Here is a 19,925-nt window from a genome sequence, read left to right as displayed (position 1 = left end):
GTCCGTCGGCACACAGCCCAAGCCCAGGCGGGCGAAAGAACCATGGGTCCATGTAAGGCATGCAGGGCCAGGGTAGGGACCTTCCCACGACTCTCATGGATGGCATCAGCCATATCACTCCGTCCCATCCCGGCCCGTCGTCTTTGGGGATAGCTTAAGGCAGGCAGAGGGGAACCAAGAGGCTAGCGGGACCAGGGCCATGACACCCCCGGACGGTCGGCCGTGGAGGTGGAAGGACGGGCCTGAGTCTGACCAGTCAACCGGCGTCTTGTCAACAGGCTGCAGGACATTGGCGAACGTGGAAAGCTCTGGCCTTCGCACTTGCAGATGGAGAATGGCAGAAAGGGCCACGAGGCAGGGGGACGGCAAGATGGGCCGAGTTCGAGGCTGTTCCTGGTGGGCTTGGAGGAGTAGTATCATTGGCTTGGTCCTGCGCCGAGTTTCTTGTCGCCTGTGGCCATTGGCCTTGAAGACACTCGAAGATGGGCATGAAAAGGCGACGTCGGGGAGAGCGACTGGCATAACCCCCTGACGATCGCGCCGCCTCGAGGCTTGCAGACCCTGCTCGGGATCAAGCCCATGGACAGGGAAGAGAGAGTCGTCTAGGCGGGCTGGCTCAGCACTAGAAGGGAACACGAAGGACATGCCGCATGCGATGCAACCGCGAGGTGCTGGGCTGCAGCTGCAGTTGGCTGCGCTGCTGACATTCTTTTTGATTGTGGACGCATGGTGGTGTTGGACAGTCGGTGTCGTTTATTGAGGATCGCCACGCCGCCCGATGCTTTGGGGCACATGGTCAAGGGTGAGAGGATGAAGATGGTGTTGGAGAGCGACAGTAGGAGTCGGGTCGAGGCGAGGAGGAGGAGGGCCGAGAATCGAGAGATGGAGGAGGGAAAACGGGGAATTCCACCCCCGATTTCTTGACTTGCCTGATCAAGCAAGAATTGAAAAACAACAGTGGATTCATGGCAGATACGGTTAAATGAGATGCTCCACACCGCCGCCTGGTTCACCTGGTTTCTCGCTGCGAGAGTGGCTCGGTTTATTCGCCGATGACCCGAGACAAGGCCTTCTGGTCTTCATCCACTGTTCAAAGTCGACAGAGTCCCGTCTTTTCCATCACAAAGTTGTCTTCCCTGTGCCCATCTTGGAGAGTCTCCGTCCGTGATGGAGATGAGGTCCATAATGTTATCGGGCGAACGTGGCCCAGGCGGAACACGCGAGTGGCCTGGGAATGAGGTCTTTGCGTAATGTTATTCCCATGCTGACATTGATTGACGTTGGCCTTGGTCTTGGTTCATCAGACATTCAGGGTCGCCTGAAGAAACTGGAACCGAGACTGATCTGACTGATAACAATGTCCCATCCAGGTGAATCACAACGGCTTTGCCAAGCTGAAGTCTGTACCCAAGAAGCAATACCTCAAGCCATGTCACCAACAGATACTGCACATCAGCTCGGCGGTTTATTATGTAGCACATGTGCCAATAACACCCGCCCCTCCTGGGGCGGTGCTGTAAATAGCAGCGCAGAAGTAACCTGCAGGAGCCTCTAGCCTCGTCCCATCTAGCGCCATTATTGAAAGATTTTTCCGCCCTTCTTCCTTCTTTCGTTCATCCTCAAGCTCTCTCTCCTAGCCCACGCGGTGACACGCGGAAAGAAGAGTCCATTTCCATGACATGACTCCTGTGCTCTCACCGTTTCCAAGACCCAGCGGCTTCAGGGCAAAGATCAACGGCGATAGACTAACCGAGAATCCAGGAACACATCGGACGCAGTTCTACCGCTAAGAAACGCCACCATGCACAATGAGCTTCGAGCCCATTAGAAGCTCACGACAGCCCACTAGCGCTTCGTATCGAACCGCCCAGACGTCATCTCGATCTCTCTCTTGTCGTATTCCCATGCATTGAGGGTCAATATTTCCTTTTCTTTGGTCTATCTCAGTAAGATTCCCCTCTCATTCTCTCTATGTGCTGCCTCGACCTGCGGCCCTGCGGCGGGTCTATCGAAGCCGTGAGCCGTTTCCTCTCAGCTCTCACTGAAGTCGCTGAAGTGGTATTTCCCTCATTGGTTACCTCGGTTTATCAGCGATTCCAACCGCGGCCGTCTCCGGCCAAATCCCTCCGTCAGGCCGCCAAGATCTTGACAAACCTGACTTGCAGGAGACCATTGACTATCCCCTGGACCCAGATAACAATGCTGCAGAGTCCGTTCTCGACCCAACAAACCGAACGTATTGCAGCTCCGTTATCCAAGAACAGAAGCTGCTCTCACTCTCACGACCAATCTTGCATCATACCACCATACAGCGTCTCTCATCTCCCATCAATCAACCCCAAACTGCGGCGCATTAGGATCTTCCGTCACCCCCAAAGGCGACAAGCGACGGCAGAGGCGCTCGCCCTGGGAACCGGCCCGGACGGCACGGAGCCCGGCAAGTAACCTCGTAAAATTCCCCTGGTCGGGTACCGCGACCGAACGTGCGCCAGGCCTGTCCAAGACAACACCAACGGACAATTAGGTAGTTTTGACGGATTTTAACAATAAACATGTTTCTCTTTAGCACAGACTTCACAATATCTTGTCATCCTAAAAGTGCGGATTGACTCGATTTTGGCAATGCAAGACAACAAGCAGAGCGACACCACACATCCATGTCTTTTCCTGATGCCGTATGCCGCCTGTCTTACCTATGCAGCTGCTTACATAGCGCTACTGACTCCATTGGCGGTGATGCTGTCAGACGGACGCAGGCACGTATCTGGCCGCAGTAGCCAGCGTCAATAACCCCGGCATCTGATGTTTGTTCTTATCACATAGTTCCATCGCCTAGCTCCACGCAGGGAAAAGAGATAGGCAGTTGAGGACGAAGTAGAGGCCCAGGCCGAGCCCAGTGCTGAAGGCTCTCAAGCAACGCCTTTCCAAGTTCCAACGGACTTGTGAAGCCATCGCCAGCCCATGCCTATGGTAAGATTTGGTCTTTGGGTGTGCTCAATGTTCAAAATCAAAACTACCCGGACGCCTTGCGATACCTTGAGAGACTCTGTCACGTTTTGCAGAACCTAGATGTACATAGTTCATTGCGGAAGATTTCATCACAAACAGACTTTTCATACCAATTCTCACGAACTGACGATCACATATCAGCCGTCAAATCCAGTTGTGGTGTCCAATGTAAAAAGTTATCCTCGAGGTCTTGCAAGATACGAGCTCCTTTCTTTTTCTTTTTATCCGTAACACCAGATCATCACACCTTTCTGGACATCCGCATAGCCACCATGACGCTGCTCCAGCAATCAACGCTGCTCAAGCTCCCCGAGCAAGTCCGCAACATCAAATGATATGAACTCTGTTGGCCAAACCGAACGGCGTCGAGAACAGGTCCAACCCAGGGGCCATCAACTGTTGTAAGCAAATGGCCGTAAAGATGGCACCTCACATTACTCCACTACCAACCACTGGCTCAATTGTTATGCTATTTATCACAGTCAAAGCTCCTTCGGCTGAAAGTCAATGGGTTATGGTATCGTTTCCAGCCGAATGTTGTAAACATATCATACAGGCCTAAGGCTAATAAATATTACGTTTATTCTGTCCCAGAAGTGTGCTTATAGTACATTGATATGCTAGATCATCAGATAGTCCTTTGATGGTACCATCGCTTGGGTCTGCTAAGGTTATTGCTTTAATCTAGCCACGATTTTGAACCTTCGAAATGGATGCGATTGCTAAAAGTGAGGCTTGTAAAACCCTTCCATAGCACAACATCCCCTCACAAACCTCAGCACCAAAGCAACATGGCCAGCTTACGAGGGAATTACTGTAAATTCAAGCCAGGTAATCTCCTGAAACACGAAGTCCTTTCAGATCATAATACTTATAACCATTCTATCAGCAAAGCCAGCAGATAAGCTGTTTGAGCATGAATCCGGGCCGAAGATCAACCAATCCAAGTTGATTTCTAAGGGTCAAGACCTACAGTCTGCAGCCTACTCAGGGCTTCCAAATGACGAGAATATGGATGGAGAACAGCCATCAACAACCTAATGTAACTTCTTCTCGAATCGGATGAGAATATCTGAAGAAAAATGTCGGTCAACTGCTGATAGTTGCGATCCAACCGTTTATCCAAAAACCAGTAACATTACAAGGGCTTGCGTGTTATTGTTGTCTCTTCGACAACAGACAAGGTTCATATATGGACCACCCCTGGCATTCGGCATATCTCAAGACTCATCCTTATCGAGTAAATGCGAAAGTCAAGCAAACATTTCCTTTGTCGCAGTCCGCGAGGGGCCGACCCGCAGCAAACCCAAACCCAGCAGTTACCAACCGATGACACGTGAGGCAACAACTGGAATCGCACAGAAGCTTGGGCCCATGCTTCTTTCTATGCATTTGGGATGGTGTTGTTTGCTCTTGAAATTTTACCCTTGCATTGTCCTCTTTTGGAAAAAAGTTCACCAACCGAGCCGCCAACGCAGCTTTCCGAGGTTCTGCAGTCAGAGCCGATGTTTCCTCTCGGCATCCTTTTTCCCGGATCTAATAGACCCGTCATAATCGCAGAAGCGTTGGAAAAGCATAAAGGGACAAATGTTGGCACGAGCTTCTTTTCTTATCCCATTCAAGCTCAACTCACCAAGACATCCGGACATCCACCATGGATACTCTCGAGGAAGTCATTGTTCCCTTCGCTATCCTTTCCTGGAGGACTGTTGGCACTATCATTCTCATTTGGCCCGTTTACTACGTGCTGTATCTCATTTACAATGTCTCCCCTTTCCATCCTCTCAGCAAGTTTCCCGGTCCCAAGATTGCCGCAGCCTCGTACCTTTACGAGTTTTGGTTCGACATGATTAAAGGTGGTCGATACACCATGAAGATCAAGGAAATGCATGAGATCTACGGTATGATCTCTGTCGCCTTAACTTTGGATCGTACTCACAAAGTGAAAGGCCCCATCGTCCGCATCAGTCCCGACGAGCTACACTGCGCCGACCCCAACTTCATCGATGAGATATACGCTACCGGCAAAAGAAAGAGGGATAGGTCCGTTCATGCAATGAGAAACGTTCCTTCAGCGTAAGTATCCCACCTGCTAGCTGTTTGTATTTTCCCACATTCATTTCACCAACAACTTCCATCATTTCCAGTAGTTACAACCTTATTCATTGCTCACCCTCCTCTCGATAGCCAAGCGGTTTCGCATTTTGGAACTATTGATCATGACCTCCACCGAAAGCGTCGCGGTGCCATGTCAAAGTTCTTTTCCAGGAGCCAGATCCTCCGTCTCGAACCAAAGATACATAGTCTTGCCCACAAGCTCTGTGACAAACTTCTCGAAGAGGCTTCTAGCCAGCCCATAGTTATCGCCGATCCATACAGCTGCTTTGCCACCGACTTGGCCGCTGAATACGGCTTTGGGACCACTTTTGGACTCATGGACCAGGGCAGTTGGCGACCCAACTTCCGCCGCGCGGTCTACTCGGCTTTAAACATGACATACATCTTCAAATTCTTCCCTTTCTTAAAGATTACACTCTACGCAGGACCTTGGTAAGCGATATTATCTGTATGATGATGGGAATCGTTCTGATTGTTTTCAGGCTGTCGAAATTTTTACCCGAAGACATGGCATACTTGATGGACATTTTTCACGTGAGTTCGAACACTTGAATTTGCCTGCTATTGATCGCTGACAACGATCAAGATTACTGTTCCCGGCCTCGTCGAGAAGGCCAAGCAGACGAAGCAGTCTGGTGTTCCAGACAAAGACAGCCGACCGAACGTGTTTGCGGAGCTTTACAACTCAGACCTTCCTTCCGAAGAGAAGTCGACTTACCGCCTCGTAGGCGAAGGCACCAACCTTCTCTACGCCGGCACCGAAACCGCAAGCAATTCTCTGAGTATCTTGACCTATTACATCCTATCCACCCCAGGCGTCCTGGAGAACCTAACGCAGGAGCTTCGCACCGTCACCGATGACCCGCGCAACTTGCCAACTTGGCCCAAGCTGGAGAACTTGCCGTACTTCAGTTCGACCATTATGGAAGGCATGCGACTGTTCTACGGCATGTCAGTTCGCGCTCCTCGCGTCGCTACTGAGGAGGATTTGTTCTATTGCGGGAAATGGACGCCGAAGGACGGGATTGAGGAGGTTGATGTGAGTTATGTCGTGCCGCGTGGTTACCCAATCGGCATGAGCTCTGCGATCATGCATCATGACGAGAACGTCTTTCCGGATTCGCATCAGTTCAAGCCCGAGAGATGGATTGATGAGAATGGCCAGAGGAGAAAGGATCTCGAGAAGTGTTTGTTGACCTTTTCAAAAGGGTCAAGGCAGTGCGTTGGCATCAAGTGAGTTCCCCTCCAGGATTCTACTCTATACCAGAGGCCAAGCGTGTTGCTAACTGAAGAACGTTCTCAGCCTGGCATACTGCGAAGTCTACGTGTGCATTGCGGCTATGGTATTGCGAGTGTTTCCACACATGAAGCTGTACGACACCACGAAGAGAGAGGTTGAGTACTCTTATTGTATGACGGTGGCCATGCCAGCTAGCAAGAAGGGAGTCAGAGTCATTGTTTCTTAAGGCACTCTTTTCGACTCATGGGATGATAGTCGGCTCCTTCCTCGCAATAACGTTTTCTCTGTCAATATTCACTGCCCAAGGCAATCTGGAGACTGTTCTTTCCTGGGTATTGATAACCTAGTGATATATTCACGGCTTATCATCTTTGCATCTGCACATGACCTCATACGAGCAATCAAAATAAATCTCATCATTTTGATTCGAACTATTCCTTACTACCGTTTGACCTACGATTGTGTCTACCTTCTACACAGACATCTTCAATAGGCGCACTTCAACCCAAGAACATCTACATCACGCATCTTTAACCCGAGAACATCGCACGCTCAGTCACCGAAACCGTCCCGTATCTCTTCACACAGCAAGCCACGTCATCATGAAGGTCTCAACTTCGATTCTCGCAGCTCTCCCTGCAATCTTTGTGCAGGCCTTTCCTCCTCCCTACTCGACCTCGACCGCTCCTGCCACCACCACCGCCGGAATCATCGACATCCCAACTACTTCCAACGGCACCTTCCCTGACGTCCAGAACCCTGGCAACCACCTTTTGGTCGGCTACCACAGCTTCAGCGACTCATGCACGAACATCCACGGTGACTTCATCGACTCCATCGTCTGGGCTTGTTGCAAGAACATGCGAGGCTCCTGGTCTCAGAACCGTTTCCGCCTCGGCCAGTGTCTCGAGAACGACCGCGGCCAGCTCGTTGCCCGTCGCAATGGCGGTTTCTGGCGCACCTGCCAGGATTGTACCTTCAAGGATCCGGATCGGCCTACGGTTTACAGCTGCAGGTGCTGGCCGATGCCACGTCATGGGGTTGAGCACAAGCTTGTTGATGCGGAGATTGACCTGGTATGTGATTCACGTCCTCTTATGTTCTTTTGTCAAGACTTGAGCTGACTTGAACTTGCTTCAGGACACCTTCATGGGCAACGACAAGGGCGATCTGGTCTGTTTTGGCGTCAAGGACAGACAGAGAAACGAAGAGTGCCAACCCTGAAGACTTTCAGATTGGCAGTGCATGACTGAATTGGCCACATGAAGTCGTGTTACAGGATCTCTCGCGAGGAATCCCCCCTGGAGACGTCTTCGTCCTCTCATCACGGAGGCCTTTTATGGATGTAGCAATAGGTCGACAGTTGCGGCAGCAAAGACGGCTCCCTTAGAAGACAGATCCATAGCTAGCTATTGACTGGTATTTAAATATGATCGGCGCACATCTTCGAGCACCCGATCAAAGGGTTTCGTTTTCTACTTCCTTCACCTTCATGAATACCTCATAGAAGTCTGATGAATCTTGGGCCTCGTCAAGTTTATGAATGCCTTGGATTATGAAGGTCGGGACCCCTGATCCTGCCGCCAAGTCTCTGGTCTTTTTCTCCTCCTCATCAACCTCATCCAGGCCTGAGCTTGAAGCTAACAGCTGCTCGACATCTGCATCGTCAAGTCCAACATCAATGGCGATTTGTCGGAGGATATCCTTGTTGGAGATGTCTTTCTCAAGCTCCTGGTAGGCCCCAAATAGCTTCTCGATCAGAGCATCCTGAATTTCGGGGGCTTTCGAGCGCGTAAGCCGCACAAGACGATGCGCGTCTCGGGTATCAGGACCGATCTGGCCTCCCCACCTAAACGCAATACCCACAGAGCGGCCGATCTGTTCCATGCGCTTCGTCAACGCTGCTTGCCGTTCCGGTGACATGTCTGTCAGTCTAGTTTTCGCCAGCTCGCTCTTGTCGACACTGTGAGAAGATGGGTTGTAGTTGAGATAATACGGTCTCCATGTGACAGAGAAGACATCGTTCTTGCCACCAGGATACGTTTTCTGGTACAAAGCGATGGCTTGATCTAGCTTGCGCTTGCCAATGTAGCACCACTACTATTGGTCAGGCTTGGAAGCAGGAAGGTACAGCGAGGACATTGACTTACTGCGCATACGAAGTCGAAGATGACTTCTATTTGAATGACGCTCATACTGATGGCGGGGGTTTGGTTGGTGACCCAGATGGTCTGCGGATGTAATGTAGGACTGAGAAAAGTGATGCGAGGAAGTATGTGGTTTTGGGGTAGATATGTATTAAAGCTGCTGCCTAAGCAAGTGTTGGACCGAAAGCCGCGCTTAGCTTGATACTCCGACGGACTTTGACGGCTGTCTTGTCTCGGCTGAGTGTCCCTGGTCCATCAACTCAATGGTTGAACCCGCAGGAGTATAAGAGACACTAGCGACACCAGATGTGGCCTGTCTCAGACCAGCGAGCTCGTACCAAAGCAAAGCGCGCGCAACGATTGCGCTGCCGACATATCTGAATAAGCAGTTACGCGCATCGGCCTGACTCGTGAGAAGCGATCCGGACAGCATGATAGTTCCCATGAGAACCTGTAGTGTCGGGGCGATGGATAGAACCCACGCTATCAGTAACGACAGTACTGACGGTAAATGACTGTCCCGGGGCTCTAGTCGCAGATTGTCGTTGTATGCAGTTGGCGTCAACTCGTCAGCAAGCCACAGTGGCAACCAGGTCTGTTCTCGCTCTTCTATCGCATTATGAGAATTCCTGTGGCGATCTAGGACCCGGACCCTAAGGAAAATCCCAATTATGCCAACTATGTGGATAAGAAGAGCGTTGTATGTCCACAGGACTGGATCGTAAACGTTGTTCGCCGACGAGAAAAATGACCAGTGGCCGAGCTGATAAGCCAGGGAGGCCACGTTCGCTGCCGCGCCCATCGCCAATGCGTACTCGAACAATGAGACAAAGGATGCAACAACTCGCCTAGGTCTGTTCTCGATGTCTGGCCACATAGGCAAGCCGATAGGCTGTGAAAGTCCGTATAATGGGTTGTCGTACTTCGTGCTGTTCGGGTTACTCGGCCACGGCGATGAGATAGCGAGCAGCAGAGCGAGGAAAGGCCGACGCAGAAACAAAAGGCTCGTCTCGGAGGTGCTGGGACCTATGTTCTGAAGAACCATCGGTGCGAGACCGAACGTGAGCGCGGCCGCAACTCCTTCGGCTTTGCGAGACTCTGAAAAGACCCCAAGTATACAGTCGACCACGTCCCATCTCGCTTGGCCCATGGGGTCTTTGGCAAACTTTTCGACATCCTGAGAGCAGTTCACTTCGAGGATATTGGTAATGAGATCAGACCATCCTGGAAAGAATGTTTGGAACTGTTCCTGGGCGAGAGTTGTGGGAACGCTTCCGATGATGATGGGAGCGATCATGCGCGCTTGGCGCATAGGGTTGAGGCTCTTCATGTTGTGCAGGAGGAGTGACCGACTATTAGAATGATGCCATAGAGACTCCTCAGAGTAACAGAGAAACGTGGAAGAGACTGGAAGGTTGCGGGAGGACGGACTCTTAGAGAGAAATTCGAATATGGTAGCCTGATGGACCTGGTATCTGGGTACTCCACGTTCGCGTAGCCGCACCAAGCGATAGTTGCCTTCGTGCGGGACAATAAACGATCAATTTTCCTAACACTTCTCGGCGATCACACCGATTTCCGGAAAGTTTCAAGGGTTTGGATCTTAATCTCCACCACTTCAGCTTCACGATTGGTGGGTACAAGGTCCGGCTGTGATGGACGAAAATAGCATTGCCTTGTTGGTCGAATCACCCGATCACGCTCATACCTCGCTTGCACTGCAATCTTTTGCTGACCACCCCGGAAAGGGCCACCAGGCTGGGCTGGGGTCGTCGGTGTTATGATATCTACCTCGCAGATACGAGCTTCCGGATTCATGTCTGGGCTTATCTCTTGATGCTAACACCAGCAACATTTATCATGATTTGTTTCTCTTTAAACCTCATGGTTCGTTTATGTATTGTTCCAATATTGCAAAGTTATTGCCAATTAAAGCCCGTCTTTCAGATTATCTCGGATTCTTGGCACTTTCCAAGCTCTGGTTTGGTGCAGAACTTCCTCATTTCTCATGAGGATCTTGAGACATAGCACCTGGGGCTGCGTCATGGGCCGCAGCTGCCAAATCATCTTCTCCCATCTCTCCATCCCAGCCCTGACTTAGCAGATAGGCCCTGAACTTCTCATCCTCGTGCGAAAGATCATCACCCTTCAGGTTCGGTACAAAAAAGTATGTAACGAGGATACCGACAACACCGCAGATGGCGGCGATGATAAATGTCCATCTCTTCCCAAGATTAGCCTGAATCGGCGTGAAGGCCTGAGTTCCGATCGCGGCACCAGCCTTTCCAACCGCAGCTGAGAAGCCGTAGCAAGTGCCACGAACAGCGGTTGCGTAAGACTCCGATGACAACAGTCCAAGCATGTCTCCTGGACCCATATTGCCAGAGCTCTGCATAAGACCGTAGAAGACAACGAAAAGCGGCAGAATCTTGGTGATCTGATCATAAGCTGCGCCAATGATCAAGCCAAATACGAGGTAACCAGAAAAGCCAAGCATCATAACATTCTTGCGGCCAATCTTATCGCATAGATAAGCGCCCAGCAAGACGCCAGGGAGGGCAATGGCGCCGAGTAAGAGCTGGTATTCCGCCGTTGACTTGATGCTAGAATCTTTGACCACAGACGAGATGATCACGCCAGAAAAGACACCATTGGGGAAGGTGACGAAGTCGTACAGGAACCAGGCTCCAGCAGTACCGAATAGACGCTTCCAGTAGTACCGAACAACCAATCGGTATGGTACACGACGTTTAATAGCGCCGCGGCGGTACAGCTTCGAGTTCAACATCTTCAGTCGAAAGTAGAAGACTGTCAGAGGCAATGCGCAACCGATACCGAAGCAAACACGCCAGATTGTTGAAAGGTGCTGGGGCCCCGCGGCGGCGGAGAAAACGATGAGGAAGATGCTGACAGCCAGCGGTCCACCAAAGGATAGCGGCAGGTTGGTGACGAGAATGAAGATAGGTCCGCGGTTCTTGAGAGAATGTTCGTTGGCTGCCTCGGAGGCGGACGTCGATGATGCGGGATATTCACCTCCAGCACCAAAGCCTATGATGCCCCTTGCAACAGTCATCATCCAGAACATGCCGTCGATGGTAACTCCGCTGGAAGCCGTTGCGAGAATGGATCCGAGAACAATCAAGGTAGTGGTGAGAATGATGGCGAATTTGCGGCCGAGATAATCACAAGTAAGACCAATCGTGACTTGGCCGATGATCTCGCCGATAAGAAGAGCGTTGGAAACCCGCGTGCTGACAGACGAGGTGTATTGCTTCGGGTATTCGGCCTTGAGAACAACGTTCGTCATCGTCCTAGAGATGTCATCAGCAAAATGAGCGGAGCTTGGGTCTAATGATATACCTACATAAGGTTGTTCTGGTAGCCATCGCTGATCAGAGCAAACCCGGCACAAGCAATGGTAAACAAGTCACTCCATGACTGTTTCTTGGAAGAAACAACTTCGGCAGGTGGGTTACTTTCTGAATCGCTAACTGCTGCCGCAGAGCCAGCTACGATCTCCTGAGAGACGTCTTTGGTGTCAGCCATAGCAAATGAGTCGTTAAGCATGACGATCAATGCACAGCATGCAGAGAAACGGCATCGTCTTATACGAGGTGAACATCGACTGAAGCACGCGACAGGAACTTCCCATAATATCCTCGAACATGGTACGACGTTCATCCAGGGACCAGGTTTCTCTTACGCTAGTTCACGGATTTTCATATCTTCTCATCTGTCTATAGCAATTGGATGGACCGATGCTAAGATTCCCGAGCAGTTAGACGTTGGTGGATTTTCACGTCGAGGCACGTGGAGCGTCTCCGTTGCTCTAATTCGAGACGATTTCATAAGGGGTCCCGCATCGACGTGCAAACTCAATGGGGACTCGGTTGAACGTGGGGTTGCAGTCCAAGCCGAGTTCCGAGCAAGATATCAAGACGCCAAGATAAGAGAAGCATTCTTCCACGTGGTGTACATTGAAATCCTTGTTCATGAACCCACAAATTCCTCCGGCATCTTTTTGCCGTTTCGTTTCAAAACTTCATCAATGTCGCTACGAGAGCCATCACAGCTGAATTCCGTTATCGGCTTCCAATCTCTTTATGTAATTGTTACCCTTGCGCTTCTGCTGACGCCAAGTGGTTCATCGACATGATGATAGGTCGGCCTTCGACGCGAAGCCAAAAGTCCGTCCCGGCGCAAAGCCGCGTTTGAGCCGGCGACTGCGGTGCTCTGTTAGGCGACCCCGCATACACCGCTCGTGAGAACCAACTGCTTATGAGCAGATCTGACATCTCCAAACTACTGTCTTTGAAGGCCGCGCGAGGCATAATTGTTGAGATGGCATCCATGAATTCTCAGGCGGGTCGAGACGCCGAGTGCAAGCCTGACGTATTGTGCGAAAGATGTCAGCAGTGCACGCAAAAGTCGAAACTGCTGACCCAGACGCCCACGACGGAGAACGTAGGAATGGAGGAGACCTTCACTCATTATGAGAACATCAACATGCTGGAAGATTCTGCACGGAGAGAAGGCTGCCACCTCTGCAGTTTGATGCTTGACGCGCTCGACAAAAGCGCCCCTACTGCTCACCAAGGTGGACCACTCTGCGTCTTCTTTCAGTATGGCGAGGAAATCAAGTCCGCGATCGCCTCTGGCAGGGACTTACGCATCGCGGAGAGGTTGCACTGCTGGCCGCAGTGCGAGATGACCATCACATACCTCGGCGATGGCGGAACGCCAGTGCCTCTCGCTAGCTTAGCCATTCTTCGCACCGAGTATAAACCACTATTGGACCAGTTCAGTAGCAAGTATAGCTATGTCAGCGAATTTTGTGAGGGAAACCCAAAACACCCACTCGGATGCTACTACAGGACATCTAAAAGCTGACTATGAGTAACACAGGGGACCTTCTTGCAATCAACAAACCTCATAGGGCTCAGTTGAGCCTCAACACGGCATCTGATAGCTGTATTCAGCTGGCCAAGATGTGGATAGGCAACTGCTGCAAGGAACACCTCCCTTGTATCCCGTACTCCGGATACCCTCTACCAACTCGACTCCTAGACGTTGGAGACTCGACCACCCGAAGCAAGCTGCGTCTCGTTTTGGGACGAGATCAGTCCGAAAGCTCCAGATATGTGACTCTCAGCTACTGCTGGGGCCGCGGCAAACCTCTCGTTCTCACTAAAGCCGATCTTGCTTCCTTCATGGCGGACATAGACGAGACTAGACTACCTCGTACAATAGCTGATGCAGTAGACATCACCCGGCGGCTTGGATATCGTTTTCTCTGGGTGGACTCTTTATGCATCATTCAAGACTCGCCAGAAGACTGGGCATCCGAGGCAGGGAAGATGGGCGACGTCTATTATCACTCCACGTTGACAATAGCAGCAACTGCTTCCGAGACTAACGAGGGTGGTTGCTACAAGGCACGCCATCCATTATCATACCTACCTTGTCGACTGGCAGGCAAACCAAGAAACGGAACGTATGTCAGCAATAACCGTATGTCGCGCCAGATTTATTCGATTAGTCGCGAATTCGTCCAAAACGCCCCTCTGAACCAAAGGGCTTGGGTAGTACAGGAACGACTTCTATCACAGAGGATCCTTCATTTCTCTGCCAACGGCCTAATTTGGGAATGCCCCGTCTTGCAAGCCTCTGACTCACGCCCAGAAGGCCATCAGCTTTCGCAGACAGCATTATCTGCAGAGAATCTCCGCTGGCATCTAGGTAATCTTCTGAACTCTCCAACGAGGAGAGGAAAGCCTAAGGGTCTGGCAAACAGTTGGCGAGCGTTGGGGTACCGGCTCGCGACATCGCCGCAGAAGCTCGATCGGCTGGGTTACTCCCATACTTGGGAGATCGGTTTCACAGACGGCTGGTACACCATTGTCAAAGTCTTTTCCCGGTGTCAGTTGACTGTCAAAACCGACAAGCAGCCTGCATTGGCAGGAATCGTATCAAGAGTCCGCAATGAGACCGGACTGAAGTACATCCATGGGTTCTGGTATAGGGAACGTCTTCTGGCCTATCAGCTTCTCTGGGCAGTGAACTCGGCCGTTGAGAATTTGCTGCCCCATCCCGTGTTTCGCGGTGCCCCTACGTGGTCATGGATGTCAGTTGACGGCGAAGTTGTTTATAAGGGGAGGACGAAGTTACTCTCCGACCCGCCAATTCCATTTGATTTCAGACTCTGCACCGACATCGTCAGCTTACGTGCAGCATCAGACGACACAGCAACGACAGGAGACGAATTGATTCATACGGATAATTATTCGGTTCTCGGTATCAAGGGCAAGCTTGTGGAAATATCCCACGCGGACCTCGTCACATTGAATTTCCAACCGGACTACAAAGTCAACGAAAGTCTGGTTTCCTCGGCAACTTTGTATGCGCTCCCGGTGGCTTGGGATACCTCTATTTATTGCAAAACTGTGATGAGTGGTAGCGAGCAGGAAAAGGAACATTGGCGCTATTATCTGAGGGGGTTCACCGGTCTGATTCTCTTGCCAAGAGGGGGCAACGATGACTTTGAAAGAGTTGGGCTTTTTGCAATCGCGCCTCCCCAAGGTCCAATGGTCACCAACGAACAAGAGGCTCGCATAGCAGGTTTCGGAATGCCTAGTCGATTGAAGGATCTTCACGAGCAGACAATTTACATCCATTAGACTATTTCCAGAACGGCACATACACGTAGGATTGCAATTCATAAATAGCAATGTAGCACGTCGTTAATTGTTTTACATGCTGCCTTGATGGCAACCGGACAGAGGACATTCATCGCTACGTAAGAGATCATACATCTAGCAATCAAGATGACGCTGACGACGGGTACATGATACTGCTCAACACGATATCTTTCCATGAACCTTATGTCATCACATGTACTATGTAGTGTTAGCTTCAATCTGGCTATACTGACGCAAACGCGTTAGTTCTCTAAAACGAACGGGATCCCTCAACGTCGTGACATACATTTCAGTTTGCCTTCCTGTTGGATATTCTCAACGTACCTCATAGTCTTCAGTGAGCAGCCTGGAAATCTGCAGTGTTCCAACATGAAAATGCATTTTCCGATTTTGGGTTAGCGGGTGTGGCTGACGAACCGATCGGGAGTGCAAAGCAACAGTCACCACGCTCCTCTCGTCATACGACCAACAAGGACGTGTTATTCGCTAAACATAAGGAAGCCCTGCTACTTCTGGAAGTCAAATCCGATAATGGCCATGCAGCCAAGAAGAGGGGATTGCCATCTTAGCCGTGTTTTCCGGATTTAAAGTCGCGGCCCCCAACAACCGGGTTCAGTCCATGCCCCATTTACGCTACAACTACCTCTTCAACTTCGCTGTGATCATCTCACAGTCTATCTACCTAATTCATTGTGACCCTGACATCAGCCGAGAGCATGTCCGAAACAAGGTCACCGGAGCCGCCTGCCCAGGCCAATAACGTTCCGGACCGTGAAGTATTCATCGAAGTCGAAGATCAGGTAGTTTATAATTCTATGAATTCATAACGTTGTCATTGTTTTTTGCTGAGAACATTCAATAGGACAACGATGCCGAAGTCGAGTCTGTGAGTTTGTTTCAGAGATGTGCCTCTACCTCTAACAGAGGCATGAGAAACTGAAACCGCGTTCTTTAAAAGCACAGTATTGCATCATCGAGCGCCAGCGTGACCAGCTCAATTCTTGACTATCGCATCGAGAACGGACGGACCTATCACAAGTACAAAGATGGCAGTGAGCATTGAACGGAATAGAACTTCATAAACAACAACGAGGTTAATTGCAATATCAGAATACAACCTGCCGAACGACAGCAGAGAGACGGAGAGGCTCGGTAAATATATGTGACTTTTCTTGAACCTTTAGGCAGTTCTGATGCTGTGACAGATCTTCAACATCACATGTTCCTGCTTTCTTTCGATGACAAGCTCGGAACTGCTCCGCCGAACGAGCCTGGGGCCGAAGTTGGTCGTGTCCTCGACGTCGGTACAGGTAGCGGAATCTGGGCCATGGACTTCGGCGAAGCCCATCCCGAGGCTGAGGTTTGTGACTAGCTTCTTGTTGTGTTCTCATTGCAGCGCCGTCTCATCGTTAGCAGGTCCGAGGAATCGATCTCTCAGCGACGCAGCCCGAGTTGTGAGTCTTCTTATCAGCAAACTAAAACACGGAAGTTGTCTCTAAACAAAGAAGTATAGCACGCCGCCGAACGTGAAGTTCGAAATCGATGATTTCGAAGAGCCCTGGACTTTCTCACAACCTTTTGATTATATCCACAGCCGTTTAATGAATTCGGCGGTCAGCGATTGGAAAGGTTACATCAAGAAATGCTTTGAGTAAGTCACCCGCTACGGTTTGCTTCTCATACGATATCTCCACTGCATTTGCGACGATGTTTTTGGTTTCCTCGGCTTTTGCTCTTTTCTTAGCGGAGGCTTCTGTTGCATCGTATCTAACGCACATATCTTTAGTAACTTGGCACCCGGCGGATATCTCGAACTTATCGAGGTTGAACCCTTCCTCAAATCTGACGATGGCACATTGAAGCCCGAACATTCGGTCATGAAGACTTTGATGCTGCTGGTGGAAGCATCGCAGAAGCTTGGAGCTGCCTATCAAGACCCAAAAGAGTTGAAGTCTATGATGATCGAGGCGGGCTTTACTGATGTTGTTATGCAGCAGCTGAAGTGGCCTACTAACCCCTGGCCGAAAGAGAAGCGTTACAAAGAGCTCGGAATGTGGGGTAGTGTCAACATGGATGAGGGATGGGAGTCGATTTGTATGGCTCCATTAACCAGAGCCTTCAACTGGACTCGGGAGGAGGTTCTGTTGATGATGATGGAGAATCGCAAGGACTTTCATAACAGAAACATCCATGCTTACATCTCAATGTACGTTCTGACATACTCATCGATATTTTATGCTGACAATCTTGGACATAGCTGGGCCATCCACGGAAAGAAGCCAGAGAAGGCGGCTACAACGGAAGGCGAGAGTAGTTGAGCCAAGGATGCTACAGAGAAGCAGGACGTCTCAATAAAAAACTGTCTGAAGTCCAGTATTTTTAAGATGAAACAGGAAATACTTAGGGGCTGTTGTTTTCTTTCCAATTTCACGTACCTCAACAAAGCTTCAATCTAAAATAACAACTTCAACTGTCTCGGTGTATGTAATGAGCACGCCTGGAATTTCAGAGGCACAATACCACCTGCCTATCGTGAAATCCCTCTCAAAAATGACTAGAAGTTGGATTTGAGAGCGATTCGACAGGTCGCCTTGTGAACGATTGTCAGCAGCGCGCGATGTCACTTGAGCACCCGAAAACGGTATCAACCACCACGTGCCACATCACGCTAACGATGGCAGCTGAGACTTCAACCCCCATGATTTATTCACTAGCCTTCCCCCCTCCCGCTTCTTCACCGACCTTATTTTCCACGATCATCTCATACAATCTATCGCGGCTGTAGAGAAAGATCAGATATGGCCTTCACTGCGCTACTCGTCGTCGCGGTCGTCTCCGGCCTCCTGGCTCGGGAGGTCTGGCGATGGTATCGTCTCTCTCATGTCCCAGGCCCCTTCTGGCACTCCGTCACGGGCTTCTCGATGGCTCGCGCCGCATTGAATGGATCTGTTCATGAATACTACATGGCGCTTCACGAGAAATATGGTAAGAGTCTGGTCGCGGGTATGTTCCTGACGACGGAAAGCTGAGTAGACAGGACCTCTTATTCGCATCGGCCCCAATACCGTCATGTTCAGCGACCCGGAGACGCTGAAGAAGATTTCTGCCGCTCGAAGCACGTATACAAAGGGCGAATGGTACGCCGTTGGCAGAACGACGCCCGGTGAAGATCACTTATTTTCCATGCGTGACGAGGAGAAGCGCAAGCATTTGAAGAGCAAAATGGGTCCAGGTGTAAGTTGAGTTCAGCCAGGCTTCATTGATTCGAAGGTGTGCAGTATGCTGACCACGTGACAGTATTCTGGACTTGAGAATGGAGGATTCGAAGCCGGCGTTGATAAGCACATCGATTCTTTCGTCGACCTAATCGAGAGAAAGTACATTTCTACTTCGACAAAGTTCAGGCCCATGGACATGGCCAGCAAGTCAACTTACTTCGCCCTTGATGTGATTAGCGAACTCGGCTTTGGTCACGCTTACGGCTTTCTGAGAGAAGATCGCGATCTCTACCAATACGTGGCGACAAAGGATGCGTTCTTCCCCATCATGATCACGATGGGCAACGTGCCATGGTTGGCAAAGCTCATGCACAGCTGGCCTTTGAATCTGGGCTTGCCCAAATCCGCAGACTCCGCAGGCTTTGGGGCTCTCATGGGGTTAGTAGGCTCTAAGAGTGCTTTCATTCCCGTAGCAGCACCTTTAGATGTGCTAACTGTCCTATGGGTTTGCGAAGACGTTCGTTGATGGCCGACTGGCCCCTGATACGAAGCCCGGGAAAGACATGATGCAGTCTTTCATCAATGCAGGTTTAAGTCGGGACGAGTTAACTCAAGAAGTCTACGTGGAGACGTAAGCTCTTCTTACAACTCTTCCCTCTGCAGTAGGGACGCTAACTGTCTTCACACATAGAATCGCCGGGTCAGACACCACGGCAACAGCAATTCGCATGATCCTCCTTTCTCTACTCTCCAACCCGTTGGCCTTCGCCGCACTCCGCGCAGAAATCGACATCGGCATCGCTACCGGGATGCTCAGTTCGCCAGTGAAGGACATGGAGGCTAAAGCCATGCCTTATCTTCAGGCAGTGATCCGCGAGGGACTTCGCCTTTACCCGCCGTCGACTGGTATCGTCAGTAAAGAGGTGCCGAAGGGAGGAGATACAATACACGGATCCTACTTGCCGGCCGGGACCCAACTGGGCGAGAATGTTTGCAGCATTGGTCGGACAGTAGATATTTTCGGCCCAGACGCCCATGTGTTTAGACCGGAGCGGTGGATTGAAGCTGCAAATGATGATGAAAAGTTCAAGTCCATGTTGTCAACGACTGATCTCGTCTTCGGCTTCGGCAAGTTCTATTGCATGGGGAGGAATATCGCGTTGATTGAGCTGAACAAGATTTTCGTCGAGGTAAGCAGTTCTTGTTGCATGACCATTCAGTCTTAAACACTAACATCATTTGCAGCTTCTTCGAAGATACGATTTTGCTCTCGCGAAACCAGAGAAGCCTTTGAAGCTTTGGAGTGCTGGGTTTTGGATTACACATGACTTTTGGTTGAGGATTTCCAGGCGAAGTGGCCACTCACTTCCCTCGGTTCTGGCTAAATATCGTTAACAGAGCAACGTCGGCTTGATTTTCCGCTGAGGTCTTAATGAAGAGAAGTAGCATAAGATTCGGTCGCCATAATCAGTTGATGAGCGCTACTTTGATGATA

General features: G+C 50.5%; 7 protein-coding genes across 7 annotated transcripts; 4 read left to right on the top strand and 3 right to left on the bottom strand.

Annotated features, from left to right (window-relative positions):
- Positions 1–4,663: 4,663 nt before the first annotated feature.
- CkaCkLH20_07704 (trichodiene oxygenase) lies at positions 4,664–6,593 on the top strand (the record flags this gene model as incomplete). The annotated part of the gene is made up of 6 exons (XM_038890421.1): positions 4,664–4,910; positions 4,959–5,085; positions 5,197–5,559; positions 5,610–5,661; positions 5,714–6,360; positions 6,431–6,593. The coding sequence occupies 6 exons, from the start codon at positions 4,664–4,666 to the stop codon at positions 6,591–6,593; spliced, it is 1,599 nt and encodes a 532-aa protein (XP_038744471.1).
- A 376-nt stretch (positions 6,594–6,969) lies between these two features.
- On the top strand, positions 6,970–7,591 carry CkaCkLH20_07703 (uncharacterized protein; the record flags this gene model as incomplete). The annotated part of the gene is made up of 2 exons (XM_038890420.1): positions 6,970–7,443; positions 7,508–7,591. The coding sequence occupies 2 exons, from the start codon at positions 6,970–6,972 to the stop codon at positions 7,589–7,591; spliced, it is 558 nt and encodes a 185-aa protein (XP_038744470.1).
- Positions 7,592–7,825: 234 nt separating this feature from the next.
- On the bottom strand, positions 7,826–8,562 carry CkaCkLH20_07702 (DSBA-like thioredoxin domain-containing protein; the record flags this gene model as incomplete). The annotated part of the gene is made up of 2 exons (XM_038890419.1): positions 7,826–8,464; positions 8,518–8,562. 2 exons carry the CDS (start codon positions 8,560–8,562, stop codon positions 7,826–7,828), a joined length of 684 nt encoding a protein of 227 aa, XP_038744469.1.
- Positions 8,563–8,707: 145 nt separating this feature from the next.
- Positions 8,708–9,844, bottom strand: CkaCkLH20_07701 (uncharacterized protein; the record flags this gene model as incomplete). Its single annotated transcript, XM_038890418.1, has 1 exon — positions 8,708–9,844. The coding sequence occupies one exon, from the start codon at positions 9,842–9,844 to the stop codon at positions 8,708–8,710; it is 1,137 nt and encodes a 378-aa protein (XP_038744468.1).
- A 669-nt stretch (positions 9,845–10,513) lies between these two features.
- CkaCkLH20_07700 (putative glycerophosphoinositol permease) lies at positions 10,514–12,060 on the bottom strand (the record flags this gene model as incomplete). Its single annotated transcript, XM_038890417.1, has 2 exons — positions 10,514–11,825; positions 11,879–12,060. 2 exons carry the CDS (start codon positions 12,058–12,060, stop codon positions 10,514–10,516), a joined length of 1,494 nt encoding a protein of 497 aa, XP_038744467.1.
- A 3,868-nt stretch (positions 12,061–15,928) lies between these two features.
- On the top strand, positions 15,929–17,530 carry CkaCkLH20_07699 (uncharacterized protein; the record flags this gene model as incomplete). The annotated part of the gene is made up of 9 exons (XM_038890416.1): positions 15,929–16,012; positions 16,075–16,098; positions 16,171–16,264; positions 16,323–16,364; positions 16,418–16,572; positions 16,629–16,666; positions 16,726–16,863; positions 16,999–17,418; positions 17,470–17,530. 9 exons carry the CDS (start codon positions 15,929–15,931, stop codon positions 17,528–17,530), a joined length of 1,056 nt encoding a protein of 351 aa, XP_038744466.1.
- Positions 17,531–18,010: 480 nt separating this feature from the next.
- Positions 18,011–19,825, top strand: CkaCkLH20_07698 (cytochrome P450; the record flags this gene model as incomplete). The annotated part of the gene is made up of 5 exons (XM_038890415.1): positions 18,011–18,197; positions 18,250–18,446; positions 18,510–18,868; positions 19,122–19,620; positions 19,676–19,825. 5 exons carry the CDS (start codon positions 18,011–18,013, stop codon positions 19,823–19,825), a joined length of 1,392 nt encoding a protein of 463 aa, XP_038744465.1.
- Positions 19,826–19,925: the final 100 nt, after the last annotated feature.

This window comes from Colletotrichum karsti (genome assembly GCF_011947395.1).
Source record: "Colletotrichum karsti strain CkLH20 chromosome Unknown Scaffold24, whole genome shotgun sequence".
Lineage (NCBI taxonomy): Eukaryota > Fungi > Ascomycota > Sordariomycetes > Glomerellales > Glomerellaceae > Colletotrichum > Colletotrichum karsti.
The sequence above is the reverse complement of the archived record's forward strand: the minus strand, read 5'-3'. Positions and strand labels throughout refer to the sequence as shown.